The sequence below is a fragment of the Tenrec ecaudatus genome, chromosome 6, assembly GCF_050624435.1.
Source record: "Tenrec ecaudatus isolate mTenEca1 chromosome 6, mTenEca1.hap1, whole genome shotgun sequence".
Lineage (NCBI taxonomy): Eukaryota > Metazoa > Chordata > Mammalia > Afrosoricida > Tenrecidae > Tenrec > Tenrec ecaudatus.
Genome location: NC_134535.1, coordinates 43890388 through 43916612, shown reverse-complemented (window position 1 = coordinate 43916612; position 26225 = coordinate 43890388). Strand labels below are relative to the sequence as shown.

Genomic DNA, 26225 nt, shown 5'->3' with positions numbered 1-26225 from the left:
TCCTTGTAACTGGTTCATTTATTCAGGCCTTATTTGTTTATTCTTACTGGCTGTCCAGCAAGTCAAGTCTGCCCATGGGGATCCTGGAGGCCAGGGTCAAAGTGCCCCTGGGGGCTTCCACCATAGTAACTCTACTGTAACAGAAAGCCTCCTCTTCCACGTTCGACCTTCTAACCTTGAGGATCACAGCCACCAGAGATCCTTGCTGTTGTTGTTAGGCGCCATTGCTATATTGCTTCTAGTGTGGTAAACTTGAACTCCCTTCAAATATAGGCTCAAGTAAAGTTTTTATCAAGTTCCTGAATTTCTGACCACTCTTGAGTATTAAACTTTGAGGGGGCTTTAAAAAGTTCATGCATGAATGGTATTAAAAGGCTATGGAATTTCTCCCTGAAGTTGGTGGGGCCCTTTCACGTTATTAAATCTTCTTCACTGCAGGAATGCATATATTATACTACGCACTGCTGGAATAAACATACCAAGCAAGAAGGACTGATAACAATCACCTACCTATTTGTTCAATGGTGAAAACATAGCCCTTTATATATGTATTAGAAAACTTTTATTTTCCTAAGGAGTTGTAATAATTTTTTAAATCACTATTTACATGAGATCCTTAAAAGCCTTGCACAGCAATGCTGGTAGGAATTTAATAATAGGAAAGGATCCTCAAAAAATTCCTGGAGAAATTCCATTATATTTTAATTCCATTTTTTCATGAACTTTTTGAGGCCACATATATAGTGTAGTAGTCAAGAGTTGCTGAAAATTCAGGTCTGTGATGAAAACTTTACGTGGGCATATACATTAAGGTAATTAAAAATTATCACACTAGATACAATATAGAAATACGTTGATTCTGTAACTATTCTTTTTCACTTATCCTTGTAAATGAATTACCTCCAAATATATGTCAAGTTGGTGGGGTCATGGTACTCTGGTTTGGAAGTTACATGAAGATGTAAATTGGCAGTATTATAATGAATGATGTGATCACTCTATAATATTATCTGATCTGATATGAAATATCAGCCTGGATTATGTTGTTCATGGATAATTATTATCCCACTTAGATATTTAAAAAATCATTTTGGATTTTCTTTATCTCTACATTAGTGGCATTGGTTTTTTTCATTTATTTCTATTTTTTGCCACTTTAAATTTGTTTATTTTAGTGTTACTTTTGGATAATCAGATCAATTATTTAATCGGTCATGTTTCCAGCATTCTAAGGCGTCCTTTGGACGATGTGACGTGGAATATTCATTGTCTGCCTGTATGACTACAACACCCACTTTCAGTCTTTCCATGAAATCTCCCGTGTAAGAAACCTTAATAGTTTACATTATTTTTAATTACAATGTTCTTCTAAAAGATACAGAAATAATTTTACTGCTGTTGGAATGAAGGCTAGTGCATTAACCCCATACGTTACTATATTTATACACAAAATATGAAAAGGCCGTTTTTAAGAAGAAAATCTTGAACCCTAATTCATTAAAGATTCATTGCCTGCACTGCTGTGTGGGATTTTTTTTGGAGCTAGTGTGTTTCCTGAATAGGATTTCTGCAAGATTTATGTGAAAACTGCCATAATATTAATTGATGTGCCTGAGGTATCTCCGTGTTGTTCAGAGCAAACAAGGTCAGATTCATTGCCTTCAGTTGGGTACAATGCAAACACTGTATTTATTGAATGTGAGAAGAGTTTACACGAGAAAGTAGATTTTCTGAAGACCAATTGGAGTCTGTTTTTTCATGTTCAGGAACTGCTTACAGAGATTTGAGTTAAGTTAAGTGAAAAGCATAGATTTGGGCTTTCCGTGATATATTGATCTTATAAAGTTTTGTGAAGGGACACAAAGAAAGATTTGTTTTTATGTTAATACATTACTAATTCATTGCTATACTATTTCTTAAGGAAGAGACATAAAATTGAAAGCAATGCCACAGTATTTGACAGTAATAGTTTCAAGTTTAATTTGTTCCTAATTCTTACCAAGTAATAACTTTACTCAATTTGTGATATTGGTTCTACTGACTCTTTGTATTAGAAATTTTGTTTGTTTGGTTTCATTTCATTTAAATAACTGAGAATGATTAATACTTTAATCTCCTTAAAGGAATTCACTTCAAATAAGTTCTGCTGAGTGTTTTTCTTTCTGAAATTGTAGCATAGAAACACTATAAAATATTTGATTGGTTTCAAATAAGAAGTATAAAAAAATAAAGACAATTGTTTAGCTTCAAATTTTATTAATTTTAAGTTATAAAGTTAATAGCATATTTTATTCTTATCTTTAATATTTAAATATTTTGGGCTGTGGTTATGGAAAGAAGTTTAATTTTAAAATAACTAATCATGACTAAATTCTAAGTTAAAAGTGCCATTCAAAATAGAAGCTCTGAAACTTCTGACTATTCAAGTACAGATCCTTTTTAGCCCAATGTAATGAAGAATGTAATGTAAGCTCTATATAATGCAATATACTATAGTTTCAACTATAATAAATATAAATTATTACAATAGGATAGATGAATACAAATTTTATAATAACTCAAAGAATGCTATCTATAGTTCTTTCTGTAGTATTATCTATAACTTGTTTTATTGTGGTTGCAACTTCTTGGTTACAGAATATTTTGACTTGGTCTATATTTATCCTTATGTATTTTGACTGACAAAAGTAATTGCTTTAATTTTAAGCTGATTAACAGTTTTTAGGTTTACTATTTTGAAGGATTTATTTTATTCATACAAACAGTTTACCATACTCTTTATTTAAAATATTTTGTTACTTTTCTTTACATTCCACCACACTTTGCTTTATATATATATATATATATATATATATATATATATATATATATATATATATATAATCAGTTTAATTTGAATGGCTTAGTTTTTAATGCTTAATGTTTATTTTAGCAGTATGATATTATATTTGTCTGAAATTTTTCATGTATAAGTCAAGAAATAATAGCTGAAATGTTGTTTGTAAATGAATTGTGGGCAAAATCTATTTAATGGATACAGCCCATTGATTGTTAAGAAAATTGATCTGAGCCAGTATTTTTTATTTAGTCTTTTTTTATTTTGTCTTTTTGGAAAAGCCAAAAGAATTGAAAAATAGCTGATCTAGTTTGCATCTTTCCTTCAAATATTTTTGTTTAATTTATGAACTTTTTCATGGAAACATTATGAAACAAAATTAATTCTGAAGAAATTAATGCTGTATGACATATGTGTATGATTTTAAGTTGGATTTTAATTAGTCATAGCAAGAACTCTATGTAGGACGCACAGGATCTAGTCTACAGAAAACCATTTGGAACCAGTGCAGCTTTCCATGCTCCTTCCGCTGTTCTACAGCTTCCTGGGTGGCACAATGGTTTGTGATTGGCTGCTCACCTAAAGGTGGGTTGTTCAAGCCCACCCAATGGCACTGTAGAAGAGTGGCTTGGCAAGCTGCTTCATAGGATTATAGTCAAGAAAACCCTCTGGAGTAACCTCACTCTAACACGGTGTTCACTATTGATTAGCCAGCAAAAGGTTTGAGATTTCTTTTGTGTGTTAAAGGACAGGGGCCCTGCTGGCATAGTGAGTTACAGAGTGCGCTGCTAACCACAAAGACAGATGTTCAAAACCATGAGCTTCTCTGAGAGAGAAAGCTGAGGCTTGTACTCTTATAAGGATTTACAGTCTCAGAAACTCAAGCGGACAATTCTACTCTGTCCTAAACAGTCCCTGGAAGTCAGAGTTGACTCAGTGACAATGAGTCTGGCGGTTTGAACTTGGAGCTCTGGCCCAAGAGATGAGTGTTTGTTTTTTTTTAAATAAATGTGTAAAAACAATTTGATAATAGGACATACTAACTTTAAATCCAAAGTAGCTAAACTATTACCTTCCCCCCAAATAGAATTTCATCCTGGTAAAAATATATTAAAATTTTATTCATATATAAAATGTGACCATATAATATACAAAATCTTTACCATTAAGTATTTAAGTTTTTCATACATATCACTTATTTTTTACACTAGTGTTATTTTTCTCCCAACTAAGAAAACTGAGGCACAGAGAGGTTAAGATTAAATTAAAATTTTATTATTCAAAATGATAAAGCTAGGGTATAAAATGCCACACTTTAGCTCTGGAGTTTTTTATTTAATTAACCCATTATACTGTTTCTGAAATAAATATACTTCTAATACTTAGGAGTATTATTATTTTGTTATGCAGCATTACACTATTATAAATGTCATGACTTTGAAATTTATCAGCTAACTTATTGAGAACAGTTTGCTAAATACTTTTCCAGAAATGGGGAGACAGCAATAAACAAATAATCATCCTGATCTCCACAAAGTACACCCAATAGTGAGATATGCACACACATGCAAGACATTTATGGACTATTGAGAGCAAATTATTGTATTTCATTTTAGTGACTACTTGATGAAAGTGAACACAATTACAATGTTAATGTGTAAGAGCAAAGCATTATTTTTTGTCTATTTGATTTCTCAATCATGAAACTTCTTTCTCTGCTATGTTAGGTAAGTTTTAATGTGGAAAAAAACATTCTTTAATAATTATACTGCTTATTTTTTATTTATGAATTTCAGACAACACATATCTAAATATCAGCATTCATAGCTTGGCATTTTCAGGGTCTTTTTTCTTTCTTTCTCTTTTTTTATCCTTGCTGCTTTATGACTAGATTGATTTCTAGACAGGTCACACAATTTTTAAAAGTATGAAAGATATTAAATAATTTAACATTTTCAAATAGGCTTGGTCATTACGCTATGGATAATAGGATAACTGTGCCTGGATTAAAGTTTACCTCAGAATGTTGTTTAACTTAAATGTATATTTATGTGGATATATGTGTGAGCATTTCATTTGTAAACCAGGTGCATATTCAGTCAATTTTAGAAGGTTCCACTAGATGGTGCTAACTTTTTAGTTTGGAAACGCAAAGTAAGTCTTGTGTAAGACTGGTTATCTAACTGCTGAGCAGACTGGGGCTAGAATTAGAATTTCATGATTGTGTCCATGCAACTTACATAATCTTTAAGTCTCAAGTGCAACCCTGCACATTGTCTATACAATGAGCTGTAATCGACTCGATGGCAGTGGATTTGGGTCTGTGAAAGAAAAGCTGTCTAGCATAGCAGTAAATCAGCAACTGAAGACTGTAGAACCTGACCAAATGCCTGCTTGGAAAAAACCTCCAGCCTCATTGACTGGCTTAGGTTTTGTTGTTTCTTACGGAGAAGTGGTTTCTCTTTTCTTTTTTTCCTGCAGCAAGGAGGTTTCGTTAGACTAGTGACATTTCTTTGGGAGGCAATAATTGACATACCGGTAATCATTTTCGGCAAGCACAGCCAATGTACACTTTGCCAGAAGCAAGGTGCCTTAGAAAGATGAACACGGTAAATTTTATGTTGTGGGACTTAGGAGGCTTTCAAGGAACTGGTAATACATGAAACAACAAGCAGACAGATTTAAGGTTATTCTTTATATTTTGCAGTTATTGTGTTTAAAGCTTTTGAAAAAAGGATCTTAAATATTTTGGGGAGTATTGTTTGGTTTGGTTTTGGAGGGGGAAGCGGAAGATAGTTGTTGAGGAAGTAATTGTATTCTTAGCTAAGTAGATGTTGATGAATCTTCAACCTTCACTTGGCAACACTGACTTTGTAAGATGAAAAGATGAAGGGTGGCAACCAACTCTCACTTCCTCCTCTAGACACCCCTTGATCCAAACGCCTTGGAAGGTCAAATTGCTGTCTAATCAGTTATGGGTAGACTTTGCGGAATGCTCTTAACATCTTACTTCTCTTTCGAGGTATAGCTCCAGCATCTGTTCACCCTCTCTGTCCAAAGCCTTATTTTGTCACCACGGTTTAAGTTTTTAAACTCCTTGCAATAGAGAATAATTGTAAGTAAACAGCTAGTGGTTATCCTTTTTTTTTAGCATCTACAATATTAAATTGTTATGCAAGTGCTTTCAACTATTTTGTTTGAACCCTCCCTGTAAAATGAAATCACCAGAAAGATGAAAGCACCTGTACGATGCAACCTGAGACTCAGAGACGTGAAGTAGCTTGCATGTATCCACGCAGCTGACTGTGTGATAGGACGTCTTATGAAGGAACGGAGCTCCAGTAACACACTGGTTAAGTGCTCCACTGCTAACCAGAAGGCAGCCAGCTGGCAGAGCAGTGATGGATGAAAGATATGACCGTCTGCCTCTGTAGCGATCACAGCCTGGGAAGCCCGATGGCGCAGTTCCGCTGTGGCCTTTAGGGTGATGTGTTGAGAAATTTACATTTATATTTAATAAGTTATTTAGGACTTAAAAAATGAAGCATGCACATGTATATCAGCCTTATATATAGCAACTATTAAAAAAATAAACCTACTGTAGTGAGAAGAGGTCCATTGTTCCATATACGTGCCAGTCTCTTTAAGTGTACCTTACACACCCTGACTGACTGACCATAATTACCAAATTACCACGTGTTCAGTTTGCTATCGTGTCACATGTCACGTGGCCTTTATGAAAGTCCAGTACACACGCATGGACAAATGAGAGGGAAAAGAGCAAAGAAATGTTATGAGAATAGTTTGACCTCAAGGAACCTTGACAAGGGTCCCTGGACCATTTTATTGCCCCCGGTGTAATGTTTACATGATATGATTTTTCATTCTTTGTACTAACTCATCTTTCTATGTAATGTGAAAAAGTGTTATTTTTTGTTATTTTGTTGTTGTCCTTGTTAGGCTGGTGCACCAAATAGCCTTTATTTGTCAAATTTGATCTCTTAGTAAGTGCAGTTGTGTGACTATCGAGATATTGGTATTATGATGATTTAAACTTGGGACTCAGAAACCATTCTTAATTTATCAAAGAGTAATAACATTATAGCTCATGTCTACTGCCTTTTGCTTATCATTAAGGGTTTTAGATGTATTTTTTAGTTAACTCTGCAAGTAAAGCACTAATGTTTTATACATACACATAGTGTCTTATACATGTACACACAATGTTTTCCAGTCAAAGTTTTATTATAATTACTCTTAATTATCACTTTCTCTCCCTTTATTTATTTTTTATATTTACGATCTTGAGTCACTTTCCTTCCTCCTGATTAGATCTTTGAGAAATGCCTCTAATGAGATAACTGCTTGGTATAAACCAGTTTTAAATTTTTTGTGTGGACTTATGCATGATTCATAATTCTAACTGTTGATTTTTTTTTTCAAAAATAACACTTCTTTATTTTCAGTAATTTTCAGATATTATTCCACTATTTAAAAAACATTTATTTTTGTTAACTCTTCTCAATGAAGTTTTTGGACCTTGGTGCATTCTTGCTCTTTCAAAGATGCCCTGTCTCCATTGTGGCTGACACCCTTCTGCTCTGCTCTCGCTGGGTCTCCGTGTGATGCCTGTCTTTTTAATTCATACTGGTTGGGGTTTGCCAAAATTCATAAATATATGGGGTTCTTAAAATTATATTTGGCTATTTGCTACCCATTAGCTCTTCAGATGTTTTTCAGTACTCATTTTGGTTTTGCCCTTCAAAAATTAGATATTTAAATCTTTAGACTTGAGTTTCCAAATTTCCAGTATTCCGTGTTCTGTTTTTCTCCAAGTTGCCTCTGGATGATTACTTATATCTATATTCCAAGTGATGGATCTTTCCCTGCTGACAATCGAGGATGTTGAATGTTGATTTAAGTGCTGCCTAATTTCCATGTGGGTCCTTATCCTGCTTTCTTTCTGTTGTTGTTTCTGTTCTTACTGACAACTTATTTTATTGTGTATTTTGTGTGATTTATTTTGATGGTCAAGTGTTATTTTTTGCAACTTAAGCTTTGTGCCTATACGAAGACACTTTTTCAGATGCTAAGTGACTGAAAGGAACTAAAACCACCTATGCTAAAATTTTGGTAGGTGTTTTCTGAGCACGGCTAGAGTGAATTTGACCACTCCAGACCCACTGGACTGACAACTTCTGTTAATTATTCTGCACAGGAGATTTTCCCCTTATTCTTTACTAAGTGTTGAGATTTAAGACAGGTGATTTAATGTTCTCTTCTCTACTTGGGTATATCGAGTAGGAGTTACCATTTTATGGTGGGTTACTGTCCATCTGAATTGCCCACCTCACCTTATGGGGACCTTAGGTTATGTTTTCTCAGCCAGTCAGGCTTTAGAAATCCATCCTGTGCACCAGGCTGACTGGATCTCCTCTTGCTGCAAACTGCCGTTACTCGCATTGTTTCCCTTTGCCTGGAAGTAATCATATTTTGGGTTATTGTTTGCTTGCTTGGTTAACAGCTCACTTCGATATTTTTAAAAATATATATGCCCTATTTTTAGTTGTTTTCAGATATTAGGAAGATCAGGCTATATGACCAGAACTAATGGATATGAAATTGTGTATTTAATTATTAACCTATCTTCAAAGATATACCATTAATACTAATACATGTTTATATATAAAAATATAATGTAAAATGAATAAAGTTTTAACTTTCATGATTTGAAATAGTTTATGACTTTTGCCACAAAGAAGCAATTGAAGATTTTGTCAAGTCATACATTTTTATGAGTATTTCCAATCACATATCCTAAGGGAGTGCTAGAGCTCAGGAAAACTGGCTACTGCCAGTCCTTTTCATAGAACTCTTGATCTCTTCCTTGTCTGAATTCCTCCATTCATTGTTGTTAGATGCCATTGAGTCCATTTTCGCAGTAGTGACTATACAACACAACAAAATAGTCTAGTCCTACCTCATCCACTTAAGTTTTATTTTGTTTGCGTTCATTTTTGCAGCCACTCCATTGATCCATCTCCTTAAGAGAATTGCTCTCTTTCACTGATCCTCCACTTGATGAAACAGGTGTTATTCTCTAGGGACGGTCCCCAGTGAGCGACGAAGACTGTCATCCATGATTCTAAGGGACAGTGTGTAGTGCTTCACCGACAGGTTGACTTGCTCTTCCTGCCGTCTCTACTCGCTAGCAGCCTGCTCCAAAGGCATTCATCTTTCTTTGGTCGTCCTTAGTCATTGTTCAGCTCTTGCATGCATATGAGAGAATTTAAAATACCATGGTTAGCGTCAGACGCATTTTAGTCTTCAAAATGACATCTTTGTTTTCAAACCTTTAAAACATTTCTTTTTCACTTGTTTTTGAGCATGGTTGCCCAGTGCAGTATGTCTTTTGATTTCTTGACTATTACTTTCGTGGACATTGATTATGGATTCAAGTAAAATTAAATTCCTTACGATTTAAATGTTTTGTTTACTTATTATGATAGTTTATTGGTCTAGTTAGGAGACTTTTTGTGTTATGTTGATATTCATAAGTAAGTGTTTCAAGTCCTCTTCCACTTTTAACTAGTAAAGTTTCATCATCTCTGTATCATAAGTTTTTGATGAGCCCTTCTCCAATCCTGAGACCGCTTTCCTCTTCATTCTAATCCAAGTTTTGGACTATTGGATCAGCATACAAATTGGATCAGTATGTGGTGTGGGGCGTGGGGAAGGACCTTGCCTTTCAGAGAGAGAGAGAACCCTGAATGCTATAGTCCCTGGATTATTTAATATTTGAAAATGTTTGTCAGCTGCCTTCAAAATTGAATAAAAAGCAGTTGTGTAATCTAATTTTAAATTATACTTTACTTGGTACAGTATAAAAATTGTTTCTTGGTATATATGGTATTGCTATGGAAACCCTAAATGAGATGGATTGACACAGTAGCTTCCACAATGGGCTGAGACGTGAGGATGGTATGGGGCCAAGTAATATTTTGTTGTCATACATAGAGTCACATAAAGCCTACTGGGCAGTAACTTTCTGTTTGTTTGCTCATAATGTATCTACTTAGATAACAACAACAAAAAATATTTTCCTGTCTTTAATTGGCAATTTTACCAAGAACATCATATTGTCAATCAATTTCTATTAGCTTATCTTGGAGCACAATGTCCTACTCAAACTACAGATGAGGTTATTACTTAGTCTCTGGAGAACTGTGGTTTGTATTTACTTGAAAACGTTTAAGGCTTGCTTACGTTCTTCGGTCGCTGATGATCCCTACTTTGGTTGCCTTTGTCTTACCTTACTTTGTAAATTCATTTAATCTATATATTTCTCCTGCTGCTGCTTTACTTTTTAGTTTCATTGTGATGACATTCTCTTTGAAAGTAATTCAAGCTTAAACTCTATTTTGTATGTTGTTGTTGAAATCATGTGAACTGATATGGTATTTTGGCCCATTTGTTTACCTAGTTCTGTTGTTTTCATGTTTTTGAATTATTTCAAGTGCCTTTAAAATGTTTTTCTCTAGCTTAAAGCATTATATATTTCTTTCTTCAGAATAGAATATTTAATTACATGTTGTTTTGAAGCAAAGAGAAATCCAGCAATTAAAACAAAGGACATTTATTACCTCATATTTTCTGTGGGCTAGGAATCTGGGAGTAGTTCAGTGGTTCAGAGGTTGCAGTCAAACTTCCAACCAGCCTTGCAGCTCTTGCAAGACTCGATTATAGTGGCTGAAGGATCTGCTTTCATGATTGCTCACACAGTTACTCACAGATCTCAGTTCCACGCATTTTTTAGATGTTTTTTTGGGGGGAGGGCGGGTAAGGAGGGTGGCTGGAGGAGGTGGTGGTGGTAAGATTTCTGTAGAAAGATTTATTTCTCTTTCGTTAGCTTAACCATTATATTATGTCATCAAAATGTGTTTTAATTTTTTTGCATTTTGAAATACATTTCCCCTTCCCTCACTGTCATTTTGTGTAGAGTTTTAGATATCATATCAAGTCATTTTTTTTACCATTTTGCAGAATTTCCTTGAAATATTTCATCTTAAAATTACAACTTCTCCTTGACTATGTTCGCATTTTCCCACTCAGTCATGGTAAACCCTATTGGTTGGTGCAGATATTTAGCATGGCTGGCAGTAACCGAGTGGTGGTAGATTGAGCTCACCTAAATGGGCCTCAGGAGTAAGGCCTTCCCAATCTAAAATAAAAAATAAATCAACCATTGAACATGACATGTTACAGTTCACTTTAGCAAATAGGATATCCTGATGAGTAAGTATGTGCTGGACAATTGGTGAAATGGGGAACGCCAGCGCTGCTTTTACATGTGTCCCTAGCCTTCCATGTCCTCCTTTACCTTGTCGGTCAGGTATGCGGAATAGCATCACAGTCCTCTTAGATACTTACTGTGCTGTTCATTTATTTTTCTCAAAAGAGACGGTAGTCTGATTTCTGATGTTCCTAAATTTATCTTTAAGACACATTTATACGTCAGAACCTTTAGGTATGGTTTGTATCTAACTCGGTCTAGTGTTTGATTTAGCATATAGTATGCCTTTCTATTCATAAAAAGCATTAAAGAAATAGTTTCAGAAACACTAACATGTCATTAAGTAATAATAGTAGTAATGTGTCGACGTGTGCCCCAAAGTAGCGCCCATTGGCGATTAGGAAGCAGTGTACACTGCCAGAGCTGTGGGCTGTGGGGACATCATGGTCGCCCCTCGGTGATGGCCCCTGTTAGTCTTTGTGCCCTTTTCCCATCGTGGAAAGTGGCTAGTATCTCCTCCTCCTTACCTGCCGCCTCTAGGAGCCTGGTGCTGCTCTCTGGCTGCACCACTTTAGGCATAGTACACAGCTGAGGTAAGACCGGGCCAAGGTCAGCAAGAGCTGGTTCCCTAATGTGGATCCAGTGTTGCCACTCCCTTCTTGGCTGCAAACCAGGCCAGAACAGGGCCCAGAGAGGAGGTGCACATACTGGCCCGCCCCTGCAGCTACCTGCCTATACTGGGGCCGTACGACCCCACAGGGAGCAGCACTGTCTGCAGGACCCTAACGATATTCTCCAGAGGCAGCCCTTAGTACTTTTGAATGAACAAGTGCATCATTTAGATATGAAAGAAAAAATTCCTTGTCAAGATTACCAATGCAGTTTTCAGTCCTTTTTCCATTTTCAAAATTCCCTTTAGAATATAAAAATTAAAACAAGAACCAGTTGCCATAACCCTCTGAGCTAAATCCTTTCTGGAATGGACCTGTCCCGACAGATTCCCTTGGAAACCACTGTTTGGTTTTGAACCGTGAGACTAAGGGTCTTATCGAGAGAATTTGTCTGAAAATATCCACTGGTCTCAGAGACATGGTCCCACACATTTGGTTTGGAACAACCCCCGCTGTGTACACAAACAAACACTGGTAGCAATACATACCTTTTGAATTGTACACACAAGAAGACTTCAAAAATTAGTGGGAAAAAATTCATTATCTTTAAATTCCATTTTTCCGTAAACATTTTGAGCTCCCTTGCATGCATTCTCATTTAAAAAGTTAAAAAAAAAGAGAGGGAGAATTCTGCTACGTAATCAATGAAACTGTTTACCACATCTTTTATTTTGGAGCAATAACCAAATTTAACTGTGTTTATAAATCATTCCATACTTTTTTCATAAAATGACTGATATTCGCTCTAGATTTGAGTATTCTTAGTAGATTAACAATTAAAAGTCCTTTAGTGGCACAAATGTTTATTCTTAGCTACTAACATCAGGTTGTCGGTTCAAGTCCACCCAATAGTACTGTGGAGGAAGAGATCTGCCAACGTGTTTACATTTAAGCTCATCACTAAGTAACCCCTATGGAGCAATTTTAATGTGTGGCATGGTGATAATATGAGTTAGCAATGATTCAAAAGCAGTCAACATCAACAGTAGCTAAAAATCTATATCTGCTGTTTAGTATTTGTATACAGCAGTGTATCATGAACTTCCTTCAATGATAATATTACTTCAATATTTAACTCCACAATATATTTTACTTTTCCATTCTTAATAGATATTTTGAAGAGGTTTTAATTGTGAAGTAGGTGGAGGTCTAACTTTCAGATAGTTTTACATTTAACTATTTAAATTCTTAATACACATTTAACTTGTCTCCATATATTTGTTTAAGTGGCATCAGAAAGTTTATGGATTCTCACAGTGTAGACTCTGATACTATTCCCTCATCTGAATTATACTCCATCTGATTTACACTCCATCTGACTGATGACGGTGTGCTTCTTCCATGTGGTTTTAGTTGACATCACATTTAGATGTCTGCTTGTTTGGAACAGACTATTTTATCTGATAGCTGGGAACCCTCTAAATTCTTCACCACATTTGCTACAGCACCCGTATCTTCTGTGTTCCCTCCCTGAGGGCAAGTAGAGAGCAGGGCCATGAACTCAGAACTAATTGCTCTTATGTTGGAGCTAGAATTTAGTGCAAGTCCAAAATCCATTCCTAGATCTCTGTTTTTACTTTTTTGCTTTTTAATCTGCCGTTGGCTCCCTTTGAAATCCTCCTTAATTTATGCTAGAGGGTCTTATTGATCATCCCTCTAGGGTATAACAATCTTCTGTTGATATTATCTTTGATATTCCCTGGTACCAATTTTTAAAGCCCTATTGATAGAGGTATATTGGGCCCATAAAGGCTAGTTCTATTTCGCAGTACCTGAATTATTCACTTGTACAGAATCCCTCCTTTCATGACTGGACACTATTTACACAAACAGTAGGAGTTGATTTTCAGGGACAATTGACAGTAATATTCACTGAGAATGTCAGCTTGAGGCTTGCCGGAATAATACCTATCTTCGTGCAGCGTATAGGGCACGATGTAGCAAGACCATGTTGTCCAGCTACCAGCAGTTCAACAATCTTGGCCCAGCTGTCTTCGCTTCCTCAGAGATGATGGATTTTCTGTCTTACACATCCTCTGCTTGCACAAGGCTATGGATGACAGTGGGAACCCAGGATACATCTGTGGGATCTACATGCGAAATGAACCTCCAGTGATTTCCCTCGATTCATCATGGAGGGATGGGAGGAAAGTGGCTACCAAATCGAGTGTGTTGGAGAGATGACTATGGAAGATGAAAAGGATAAGCCTGATTAGAACAGTTAAAACCTTGTCACTTGATCCCCTTGTGATGCATGTTAGGCCTGGTCTGGTTTTCAACATTTACTGAATTTTTGGGGGTTTTTTTAAGTGCATATTAAGGTTTATTTCAGATGTGTTATGTCATTGGGGTCACGCTCTTGATTTTTTTATATATATTTTTCAGTTTTTCAGTGTATGAAATCCTGGATTGATGAACCTATAGGGACAGCAAGTAGGGTAAGGGTTTCTGGGGGATACAGTGGTGGGGGTGTGTGAAAAAGGAAGCCTATGCCAAGGGGTCCAGGATGGGGAAAATGTTTTGGAACTGATTGTGGTAGCCATTGTACACTACTTATTAATGTGATTGAATAGTATATCTATTTTAACTCCCAATAGAGTGGTTTGGGGAAAAAACTTTATGGAAAAGTAGAATTGAAAGGTAGCAGCATTTTCTCAAGAATTTTTTTTTTATGCTGGGCTCTCATGTAGCTCCCTAAATGTGGCCCGCCCGCCCTCCAACCATCTTTGCTTCCCCTCATTTATTGTGGGGTGGATGTTTATTCTTCTATTTCTGTCATGCTGATTGTACTATCCCTTCCAGAGGGGTAGTGGGGAGGAGATGAGTCACTCAGGATTCAGTGTAGCAACAATGAAACTCAAAACCCTCCTCTAGTTCCTGAACGCTTCCTCCCCGCCCAATTATCCTGACCCCAATTCTACTTTGCGGACCTGGTTATACCAGAGGATGTACAGCGGTGCAGTAGGGATCTGGAAACACAGGGAATCTAGGACAGACGAACCCCTCAACACCCGCGGTGGGAGTGGCGACACCAGAAGAGAAGGGGGTGTAGAAAGGGAGAACCGAACTTGGAGATCTATGTGTAACCTCCTCTCTGGGAGATGGGCAATGGGGAGGTGAGTGAGGGGAGATGCCGGGGAGTGTAAGATAAGATATAATAATTACTTATAAACTATCAAGGGGGGAGCGGGGAGGGAGGGAGAGGGAGAAAAAAAGGGAAACAGAGCTGATTCCAGGAACCCAAGTGGAAGGTGAACTTTGAGAATGACGAGTGCAACGAATGTATAAGGGTGCTTTGTTCAATTGATATATGTATGGATTGTGATAAGAGTTGTATGAGCCCCAATAAAAAATTATTTATTAAAATTTTTTTAAAAATTAAATTAAATTTTAAAAAGTTCATTCAAATGATAAATATGCCAAAGAATAAAATAATACTATACATAAAAAGAGAATTTTTAAAAGTCCTTAATATTTTCATTAATATTGCAAATAACATCACTTTATAGTTGTGTGGGTATTATCTAATGGATTTCTATTAGTAGAAATGTTTGGTCAAATATTCGTCAATACTCTGAAGCATGAAATTATCGTTATTTCTTGAGGTGGTCAACCTTAACAGATTATTGGGTAGACTAACCTTCCATTCTTTGTAGATTAATGGATTAATGTTTTTAGATTGTGTTTTCCAAAATATGAAATTATGAAATATGAAATTAGCTAATTGGGTTTCTTTTTCACTCTTTCTGATCTCATATGGGTCACAGTGAGTTGTTTCAAACAAATACAATACGGAGGTGGAAGTATGTCTAGCATATTTTGGGAGCAGCAAGAGCCAACACATTGGAATGAGTATAAGAGCCAGAGAGTAGGTAACTTAGGATCTTGCATGCTATTTTAAGGGCTTTGGAGAATCTTCTTGATCAAAATTCTGAAAAGTAGTTGGTAGTCATTGTCTTCTCAATTATTTACATCATTTTGCTCCTTTACAACGCTGCCTGACACTGCTAGCCAAATAGCGTACTACTTTACAGTACATTATTGGCTGCTTTAAGTTTATAGAATACTTTTTAATGCTAAGCCCTCATTTAAGAATATTTTGCCTTTTCCTCATGGCATATTCTTTCTCAAGTCTTCTGCATTAGCTGCTGTTCTAGTTCATCTTCCTTGAGTAAATGCTTTGTCTTTCATTAATGAATAGCCACTCTTCGTGAGCCATCCAAGAAAAGTTCTGCACCTGAATTACCCATTTCAAGTGAGTTATTCTTTCTTTTTTAAAAATCACGTTTTTGGGATATCTTATAGATATCATAACATTCCATAGTTGAATCCCATCCAGCAATATTGTACAATTGCTACCACATCTATTTCAACATATTTTCTTTCTTCTTGAATTCCTAATATCAGCCCCTCTGTATCCCCTCCTTCCCTTACTTTACCCCCAGGAACCCTTATTTATTTATTAAAATATTAATTACATCTTGATATGTTTATATTATTCATACACCTTTATGGACTTCTTGGTCATCTGTGTCCAGTGATAATATCTGTTGGCTGGTTTGAACGGCCTTCTCAGGGTGTTCCTTGCCAGTGACGCACAGCCGTAGAGTCTCCACTAGTATTCTGTATAGCGCATCATGTGGTTTTAGAGGTTATCTGTGCAAACCTTTGTTGCTAATGACTGTCTTGAAATAACTGTAGTATATACTAAAAGTTCATTGGTTCTAATATAGTTGTGTCTACATTTTGGGGGAACATAAGGCAGATATTTCAGTGTTAGCAAAATGATATACCAATGCTATATATCTATATATACCTTTAGTAAGGTTATAAATATATGATCTTAAGCGAGGATTCAAAATCTAAAGGACTGAAATTGAGTTGATAAAATGAACAAAAACACAATTTTTTCTCTGTGTCTTTTACTGTTTTTTTGAAACAAAATCTCTTAGTACTCAGTGTCCAATATATAGTTGATTTTTCAATTGATATATTATTATGCCATTCAAAAATATATCACAGATACAAGTTTAAATTACCAAACATCTCATGAGATAAATTTCATCAAGAATTTAAAGTATTGTAATTATGAATATTAAAAATATTCAAATATAACAATTAGAAAATATACAAATGAAAACCAAGTAGGAACTCCCTCTTAGATATGGAAGAATGTATAATACAAGAGATGTTGACATTTTTTTCTTCCAGGTGGTTTAGAATCCTTGAAAAGCCTTCAGCAGCTAATTTTGGACCACAATCAGTTAATCGGAACAAAAGGCCTTTCTGACACTCCTACCCTGATGTACTTGGATTGCTCACATAATCATCTCACTGAAGTTCATGGCATTGCAAACTGTGGACTGCTCCAAGTATTGAAGTTACAGGGAAATTATTTAAGTGAGGTAATTGCTTTGGATTAACCAATTTAATATAATAATTTTCACTTATAGGGATATAAGCCACCATATGTTTTTAAAACAATGCTGAACAATTTGTGTCATCTCTTTTTTGTTCATCAGGCATATTTGAGATAAAATTAATTTTATTGTATATTTTCCTCTATTTAAAAAGTTCAATACAGTTTTAATATCTTATTGATTAACTTAATTTAGCATTTTCATAATAATAAAACAATGATAATTTTTCAGTTATAGTTCAATAATTAGTGCAATAAATTTATTTTAAGAAATTATAATTTGTCATGATGTATATTTTATAAAAACAGGGATTATTCCAGTAAAAGTCAGTTATTAGAAATTTAATTAAAAGAAAATTCTTATTATATTATACTTTGATTTATTATATGCAAACTACCACAATAAACAATTGTTTATTTTGTTAGGTATTATTTTTTTAATTTTACTAAATAATGAGATATTTACTTTAATGTAACTAATAAAGCACATTTAAATCTAGCTTCCATCATTGGATAATCACGTTCTATTAAGAGAATTGCACTTAGATGATAACAGCATTTCAACTGTGGATGCATTTTCTTCATATTGGCTGCCTTTACTACAAAACCTTACTCTCTCTCAAAACAGGTACAAATTTACTTTACTTTAAAAATGCAGTGAATTCTAACTTACAGTAAATGTGTGATGCTCATAACCAACCAGAAAAATCGAGTTTTTCTAGTAAAAGTGCACCATAGTAGGTAAATCATCTTATAAAAATAAGTTTATGTAATTTTAAAACACAAAGTAGTGCTTGGTATACCCTAAAATATTAGTAGAATTTTAACTGTAAATTGATCCTCTTAGTTTTGTTTCTTTTCAAAGATGCACTTGTAGAGACTTCACAAGGTTGGTTTGTTTATATTTGTAAAGAATATAGCCCTTAGAAAATACAGGAGGTCGTTAATTTAATTCAGAAGGATGTCTCATTCTCTCAAATGGTACTTATTAAGTCCTGGAAGAATGATTTTTAAGATACTCTCAACTTGCATGTCTTCTTGTAACTGTTAAGATTAATTTAAATTCGATTTCCCTAAGGATATAATGTAACACTTAAAAAAAGTATTTTAACATTAAATCGAAATGGTTACCTGCCACAGAATATCCATTTGAGACCACTAAACATCTGGATTGTTGTAGAGAATAAATGTCTAAAACCAAAGCAGGGGCATACTACGCATGTGTCCCCCTCCATCCGCTTAATATTTCATTGGGACCTATTCACTCTAATATGATTAATTTGTTCATCAAAGGCACATGGAGAAGGGAAAAGGAACTACCTTTAATAAGAAATTACTCTTTTGAGTTCTACAATTTTTTCAACTATTGAATAGTGCCAAATTTTAACATATATGGATTCAAAAATACATGTAAATTTAACTCTCAATCTCTACTACAATTGTGTCTGTCTTTGAGCATGCATGTTCCAAATTATTTAACTTCCACCTAATAAACTGCAAAATATAAAATTGATCCACATTAAAAATTCCCATAAATCATTTACATCAAATAAAATTATAAACATTTATTTTTATTTAAAAGGACATTCATACCAAAAATCAGCTCCATTAGGCTTAAGTAATGTGGAACATCCCCAAAGCTATTGTGTCTTAGAAGAATATTTCCCAGGAAAGAAAGAAAGAAAACCCTCAGCTATGTTTAGAGCATCTAAAGTATATTATTCACCAATTTGTTGAGTTCGTGTAATAGAAGTGGCTCTTCAACCATGAAAATAAAACTTAATTTTAAATTTAACAAGCCATACTTATTAAAGATAGTAGACGACATCTAAATAAAGTTCATTTAAAATAATGTCTCTAATATCTTGGGGAAATTTTAATAATTAAGAAATTATTCTACTTCTAAAAAGTAATATTAATTGATAATCTAGATGGCCTTTTAGTCTCTAAGACCTGTTGCTCATATCAATCCAACATAACAAGGAATGATATAAACTAGGGCATAAAATTATTTTAGAATTGAAAATCAGTAATTGAGATATTTAATCCAAATGATTCTTATTTATAGTATTATTTGCTTTGTTGTATATGTAATGCTGAGGTGGTGCTGCTGTCCTATGTAGAGTGGATATAATTAATAATATGCATACTTACCCTTAAAGAACTCCGCACTGTATTTTCTTTTAAGCTTTTCATCACAGCAACAGGTGAGATTAGTGTACAGTATCTATTGTTTTAAACTATGTCATTAATGCTACCACTTGGAGGTGCGGATATTCCTTCCGGGATTCTCTAAGCTCGTTGGGACAGGTTAGCTCCGTTTCTGAGCGGGTGAAGGGAGAAAGGCCTCAGGGAGTCATTGACGTGTGCTAGAAGTCGACAAATAGAATAGTTCCGTATTTTTAAGTAATAATATAAAATAATGTTTGGTCTTACAATTTTTCACAACCTCATAGAATTACCAGCAGAAGTTATGCATTGCACATCGTGGGTTTCCTTGTGCATGGCCTTTCTCAGGCTCTCAGGCTTGGACGCTGATGAAACACAAATTCATCAGAATTGGGTTTGGATTTTAGGTCCTTAATATAATGGTCATTTGTCCTTGAAAAAATGTGTTCACACTCTGTGAGCTCCAGTTTTCCTAATTTTCTCCTAAGAGAGTGACAGAGTGGCATTAACAATGGGCTTACACACAGATCAGCTGAGGCTGGTGCAGGAGAAGGCAGTGTTTCGTGTTGTACATAGGGTCCCTGTGAGATGGAGCCAACTACAGCATCTAGCAAGCACACACTTCATGGGATCTTATTGTTTGTCCAGAAAGTGACTATGTGTGTCTATGTATTATAAACCTAACATGAGTTTCTTCAATATAACATTTTGATTTACAGTGTTTGGTATGACTTTTAAATTGCATATATTTTTCTTTTAATTTTTGATAATATTTTCATCAAAAGGAAGAGATTGTGTCCATATGTCTTTTCCCCCAACAAATGCAATACTTTTAATGATATTTAGTATATATTATTTGAAACATTTGCTTCATCCTGACTTCTGTTTTAATGCTCATGAGGACATAGGGCTGTTTTAAGTTTGACTCAGCCAAGTTCGAACTGAAAGAGTCTCCAGCCTCTCTACTTCCATTGAGCTTCTAAGTAAGAGCAGAAAGTGGAAACTATTGCCCATTGGCTACTCATTGTACAAATCTTTCGCTTTTTTTCCTCTTTGAAATTTATATCTTTTTATGCCCAGGGCTAATGTGACAAGGTCAAATGGTATTAGGTTTTCACTAATGTCCTTTGTCTTTCTGGTTTGAATTTTCTTAGAAAAAAAATATATACAGAATGTCAGTAAAAGGGGAAAAAAGAAAGTCTTAGAGCTTTTTTCCCCCCTAGTCTTTTTTCTCAAGATTCTACTCTCAGGTTTCTCATATTCTAATAAATAGTCATAAAGGTGAATGAATAACCTATTCAGATTCTTGATTAAAGTTTCCAAAAAAGGAAAAATATGTGATTTTTGAAACATGTCATTTTCATAAAAATGCCCAACTAAATATTTCTCTACTTGGATTAAATTCTGCAGGGAGAATTACTATTGATTTTTAATTCTAAAGTTTCATTGATTATTTCAAATTAATCTATCAATTTATAAAATATATAACCATATAACTGATTATTTTTAAAATTATATAGTCTGAAAATGAGATCAATTATATCTACTACTCTCAAAATTCTCACAGTAGAATTGGTAAAATATTAGATAGATATTAAAGATGCAATATAAATAAGAATTTTCCTATCATCAAATGCATTTATTAGAATTGTATATTCACTAGAAGAGTCTAAAGTTATTATTCATAATAATATAGAATGCACTTAAATAGAAAATGTCATAAAATTCAGACATATGCATCATCAATGTTTTTAAGTCCTTGTTTTCTTCTTCGTTTTGATTGTCCAGAGGACATTTAGGCAAATATTAATATTAGGGAGCATATACACAAATTACAGAGACCTGCCAATGGGCTAACCAGTATTTTATTACTTTTTCTCATATTTCATTAGGTGTGTTTTTCCCCACCTTAAAATTAGAATAAATGGTATTTTATAAGTTTCATCTGAATAGTGATGTTGTTCTTAGGGCTGGTAACATTTAAAAGAATCTTTGAGCCTTGTTACTGTCTGTTTTCTTCTTCTTCTTCCAATAGTGCCCTCTGTCTGTTTGCTAATGCAGAACAGGATAGGGAGGAGTCAAGTTCAATACAAGTGTTAGTTTTGTGCCAAACTTCATGATGTCTCTAGTCACAATACTGCTCTGAAGGTTTCTGGCCTTAAAATATGAGTAGTTTTTGTTTGTTTATATTTTAGTGGCAGGAAGGTTGTAGAATAAAAAAGAAACTTGTTCTGTTATGATATTATAAAAACGAGGAAAGCAAAAGAAGTAGAGATAAATACTTACTCTTCTTTTATAACAGAGAAATTCCTTTGGGCAAAATTATTTTGAATAAATGAATTTCTAACATTTGCAGATGATTTTAATTCAGAAGACTTTTGTTATTATGATGAGAATATTTTTATGCAAAGGAATTATATTCATATTTAAGATTCATATGATCTGACTTGGCTTTATTTCTAAATAGATTTACCACAGAAGTTGGAAATACAAGTAAAACTGTTTTTACCTTATTTCCAATGATGTGAAATTTTGTAGACCACTTAGGCTTTTTGCTTGAATTATTCTTAATGACAATTTATAATGTAAGAAATCATAAACACTTAAAAATGGAGGACAGTTTATTATTCTTATTTGAATATGCATAATATATTCACAATACCAAACTTAAATATTCATGTATTTAGAAACTATTTAAGTCTTTTATCAATGTAAAACCTTTTCTGTTATTGGGTTCTTTGGATTCATTGTTTATTTGTTGCACATATTTCAAATTTAAAACTATCTCATTGAAACTGAAGAGTGACAGTATTTAGAATGCTTTCAATATAATAAACTATTTTAAAGTTAAGATAAGACAATTAATATCTCCAATCAACTGTATTGTTGAGAAGTTAAAATAAGTGATGCGTATTTACTGTGAATTACTAGGCTATATCATTAAGCTAGGAAGAAAAATAGAAAAAAAAATATTTGCAAAGTAATAGCAAAATTAAGTTTCTTTAAATATCAACTATATCATCATGGCATTTATTATTAAAACTTGTGATTCCATTATAATTTCTTTTTTAAATGAATAGAAATCTCTGATTCTTAATAATGATAGAATTTTGTAAGAACATTAATAATACCGAAGACATTCAATTTAATTGTTTTATGAATTTTATCTGTTTGTGTTTTCAGTTTAACAGAAATGATACCATTTTTTCATTTTGTTTCTTTGGAAAAACTGGATATCAGCAACAATTGTCTTTCTGGTAAGTTCTGAATAGCATTCCGTTAAAAAATAATAGACCTTTCAGTTTTTGTTGCGATAAGGTAAAGTGTTATTTTAAATTTATATATATATAAATGGAATTTACAAATTATAAATCTGCATAATGTCCACTGACATGGAGTTGATTCAAACTAATAGTGACACAATGTAAGGCTCCCTAGAATGTAAATCATTATGTGAACAGAGAGCTTTATGTCTTGCACAGAGCTGCTTTTGGATTTGAACTGTTGACCTTGTGGCTAGCAGTTAAGGTTTCCTTACAGTGTCCTCAGAGCTCCTAAATCTATATAGTTAGGCATGCTGAAATGATTTTAAAATTTTATTTTCCACTTCTAAATAATTTACTTCAATATGTTTCTGGTAAGCTAGGTAATTACATTTTGTTTAGAATCAATATGGATTTCGTACATGAAATAAATAGCCCATGGAGCTAGATAAGCGACTGTATCTAACTTTTTGAATCCCAGCTCCCCACACTAGACAATTGTTAAAGCCCAAATCAAATGCCCTGAAGTCTTATTAAATATTTATTTATTAAATGAAAAATGGTGAGCTGATGTGGCTCACTAAAAATATAGTTAGCATCCCTTTCTCCAAAATTCTCACTACCCCCTTTCCTGTCAGTCCCCTCCTAGAATCAGCCAGACTTGTGAGCTGAGCCCGATACATTGCATCTTTATACAGCTGGTATCAAGCAGTACGTTCTCTTTCCCCCTAGCTTTTGCCCTTAGCTGTTATGGGAGATTCCTGCAGGTTGTTTACACAAACAAGACCATCCTCTTTAATTGCTGGACAGTGATCATTGTATACCATCATTTGTTTATCCATCCTCCTGTTCATGGATATTTTGATCGTTTGCAACATGGGGTTTTAGGAAACTAGTTTTACATTAATATAAAGTTCCTCTGGAAATTGTTGTACTACTGTTTTTTTCAGATATGTATTTCTGCTTGTGTTTTCTCTTGACTAAGTACTTAAGAAAATAATCCTTGCATTTTTAGAGTGAGGATAAGTTTAATTTTAGAAGAAACTTGACAAACGGTTTCCTGATTTTGATATAGCTCTTTTCACTACCTGCACTAATTCTGAGAATTCTTCTCTTTTAGCAAATGTTCAGCTTTTCATTATGATTTCTTGTTGTGGTTTCAATCCAGTCATCATTTCCTTGTATATGATGTGTGTTATTCTGGGTACATTAGTGAAACAAATCCACAGAAACTCATGTATAAGAAAGAGTTTTTTATAAAGGGTAAGCGCATCTCAAGAAAACATCCCAACCATGTGCTCCCCAAGCCCACAAGTCCAATATTAGCCCATATGCCCTACACCAATCCACCAAGTCCTCCTCCATCTCAAAAAACACACAGTGATGCCGACTGCAGGAGGAAAGCCGAGTCAGTGAGCATGTAAGCATCTCAGCACTGCCAGGCCTCTCCACACAGCTGCTCCAGCACCCAGGGCTGCATCAGGGTAGGTCCATGTGGCTCCCCCTCAGGGATGTCTTGCAAGTGGATCTTGCAAGCTGAAGTAGGGAACTGGCTAAGGCAGCAGCACCCTGGTCTCACCATCAGAAAGCAAGAGACCTGAGAACTAGAAAGGCGAGGCTCACCGAGCCATTTATCTCTCCACCCTTCAATTAACCCCATATGTGTTTATCAGCCAGGTTGGCACAATAAACTTTATCGCAATCCACCCCTTGCCAACTTGGCACCTGTACATAATTCTTTAGCCTCATGATTGCAATTCAGTAACACCTATACCTTAATCCTATAATCCTGTAAATATGTTCCCCCACCTATGAAAGTTTGTAAGCCAACTCCTTCATGCCTTTGTCCCCCAATTCTGGGTATCCAATTTATGATTTTAAAAATCTTAACATAAGCTTACTGGTGAATTATATCTCCTTTGGAAAGTATCTTTTTAAAGTAAAGATTGAAAATTTCTCCATTTAAAAAATGTTTATTTTCCTATTTTATTGATTTGTAAAAGCTCCTTATACATTCTGCATAAATCCCTTTGTCAGATATGTTCTGTACAGTTTTCTGTCAGCTTCTCTTTTGGCATAATGGGAATTGCTTAATTTTGTGTTTTTAGATGAGCAGACATCTGAAATATTAGATGAACAGACAGTTTTTGGTAATTTTGCTGTGTCCATTCATTATTTTCTACCATCACACTGAGAAAATATTTTCCTGTGCCTTCTTCTAAAAAATGTATATTTTTGTTTTTACTTTGGATCTTTTATCCATCAGTAGTTTGTATGTTTCAGCAAGCTGATTAAGCACTGGACACAGTCACTCATCTATGCCAGGAGATTTAGAAGAAAACGTCCTGGCCAATTGGTTGGAAGAGATCCATATCTGTACTCATTCTGAATAAAGAACACCCAATAAAATGCTCAAACAATAGAATAATGTCACTAATATCACACGCAAGTGAAATTTTGCTAAAGATCATCCAACAGTGGTTGTAGCAATACAGAGATGGGGAGCCACTAGCAGTAGTTCTCAACTTGTGGGTCTCGGTCACCATGACAAAAGGAGAAAAGGTTGAACTTGTCAAAGATTTTGTCTGGCTTGAATCCACAATCAATGCTCATGGAAACAGTGGTCAAGAGACAAAAGGACAAGTTGTATTAAGTAAATCTGATGCACAGAACCTCTTTAGAGTATTGGCAGAGAAGGACGTTACTTTGAGGATTAAGGTGCACCTGACGCCAGTCCTGGTCTCTTCACTTGCCTTGTATGCTTGTGAAAGTTGGACATGGAATAAAGAAAACTGAAGAAGAATCAGTGTATTTGAATTGTGGTGATGGAGAACCACATTAAAAGTACCATGGACTCTTTAAGGGGCTAATGAATTTGTTTTTCAAAAAGTACGACCAGAAGTATGGAGCCACGGATGGTGATATTTCCTCCTACATACTGTGAACATGTATGTATCAGGAGCTTCTGGCCCCCAGAGAAGGCCTTCAGGCTTGGTAAAGTAGAGGGCAGTGACAAGAGGGAGGCCCTCAAGGAGATGGCTCACACAGTGCCTACAACAATGGGCTCAGGCATGGAAACACTTGGGAGGATGGTCCGAGGTCGGTGCTTTGTCAGGAGGTCGGGCTCCTGTCAGCCTGACAGCACCTAGCAACAACAGTAACAAAGATGTCTATTTGATTTCACAGTTTTTTCATTAATTCTAGAAATACATATTGGCAAGGAATTTACTCTGTAATGTGGATACCAGAATAAGTTTCTCTGGACATTCCTTTACCATTTTAATGCGTATATTACAGTAGATATACTTTCTATCCTTATATTTCCAATTTGCAGTGTTTCAGTTCTCTTTCTGAGTGGATGTGTTTTGCATCATTTTTGAGTAGGGGATTGCCAATTTTATTAAGAATTTTGAACTACCTTTTGTGTTGTGGATTTTCTCTAGTGCTTATCTTTTAAATTTCCGTATTTTGTGCCTTTTATTATTTCCATACTTTTAAATAGTTGAGGTTTAGTTTGATCATTTTTGAAAAAATGTTTTGGTGGAAACGTAGTTATGGACTTATAATTCTTCTG

At 34.7% G+C, this 26225-nt stretch overlaps 1 protein-coding gene across 1 annotated transcript in view; it reads left to right on the top strand.

Moving 5' to 3' along the window:
- The window catches only part of LRRIQ1 (leucine rich repeats and IQ motif containing 1), a 229613-nt gene that overhangs the window by 34709 nt on the left and 168679 nt on the right, over positions 1-26225 (top strand). The window contains 3 exon segments of the mRNA XM_075553220.1: positions 17012-17205; positions 17720-17847; positions 22572-22645. Coding sequence (XP_075409335.1) covers positions 17012-17205; positions 17720-17847; positions 22572-22645 — 396 coding nt within the window.